The sequence below is a fragment of the Buceros rhinoceros genome, unplaced genomic scaffold (genome assembly GCF_000710305.1).
Source record: "Buceros rhinoceros silvestris isolate BGI_N320 unplaced genomic scaffold, ASM71030v1 scaffold26185, whole genome shotgun sequence".
Classification (NCBI taxonomy): Eukaryota; Metazoa; Chordata; class Aves; order Bucerotiformes; family Bucerotidae; genus Buceros; species Buceros rhinoceros.
This window is the reverse complement of record NW_010414953.1, coordinates 2,003-2,510: the sequence shown is the minus strand read 5'-3', so window position 1 is coordinate 2,510 and position 508 is coordinate 2,003. Positions and strand designations below refer to the sequence as shown.

At 60.4% G+C, this 508-nt stretch overlaps 1 protein-coding gene across 1 annotated transcript in view; it reads right to left on the bottom strand.

The window, feature by feature from the left end:
- The window catches only part of SLC4A5 (solute carrier family 4 (sodium bicarbonate cotransporter), member 5), a gene marked incomplete at its 3' end in the record, with an annotated part of 15,025 nt that extends 14,534 nt beyond the window's left edge, over positions 1–491 (bottom strand). Inside the window, exon 1 of the mRNA XM_010137271.1 lies at positions 373–491. Coding sequence (XP_010135573.1) covers positions 373–425 — 53 coding nt within the window. The remainder of the gene's footprint in view (positions 1–372) is intronic.
- Positions 492–508: the final 17 nt, after the last annotated feature.

Genomic DNA, 508 nt, shown 5'->3' with positions numbered 1-508 from the left:
TCCTGTCCCCTGATGCTGGGTCCCAGCTCTCTGCTCCGCTCTCCCGGTTTCCCACACGTCACCCTGGTTTTCCAGCCCGCCAGCCCTTTCAGCAGGGCTTTGCTCTCATGCTGCAACTGGGGACGGGCAAAGCCCCAGCTCCGGGGTCGATCCGACCTGGGGAGATGTGGGACAAGCTGCGAAACCTTCCTCCCCTCCTCCTCCTCTTCAGGCTGCAAAGCGCCCCAGAACAGCGTGTTTTGTGCATTTCCCTAATCCAGACACGGCTTTTTTAGCCGTGGTTGTGGACTCAGTTTCCACCCAGGGACATTTAGCGGGGGGAGAACTTTACCCGACATATTTTCAACCCCAAGCGTCTCCCACGCTCCTCACCTGGCCGACTCTTTCCACTCCATCTCCTCGCCGTCGTGCTGCAGCGTGTCCATCTCGGTGAAGAGCGTGGGGTTGGGAGGCTCATCGTCTTCCCCCAAGATGTAGCGGAGGCGTTCGGCAGCCGGCGGAACTGCCA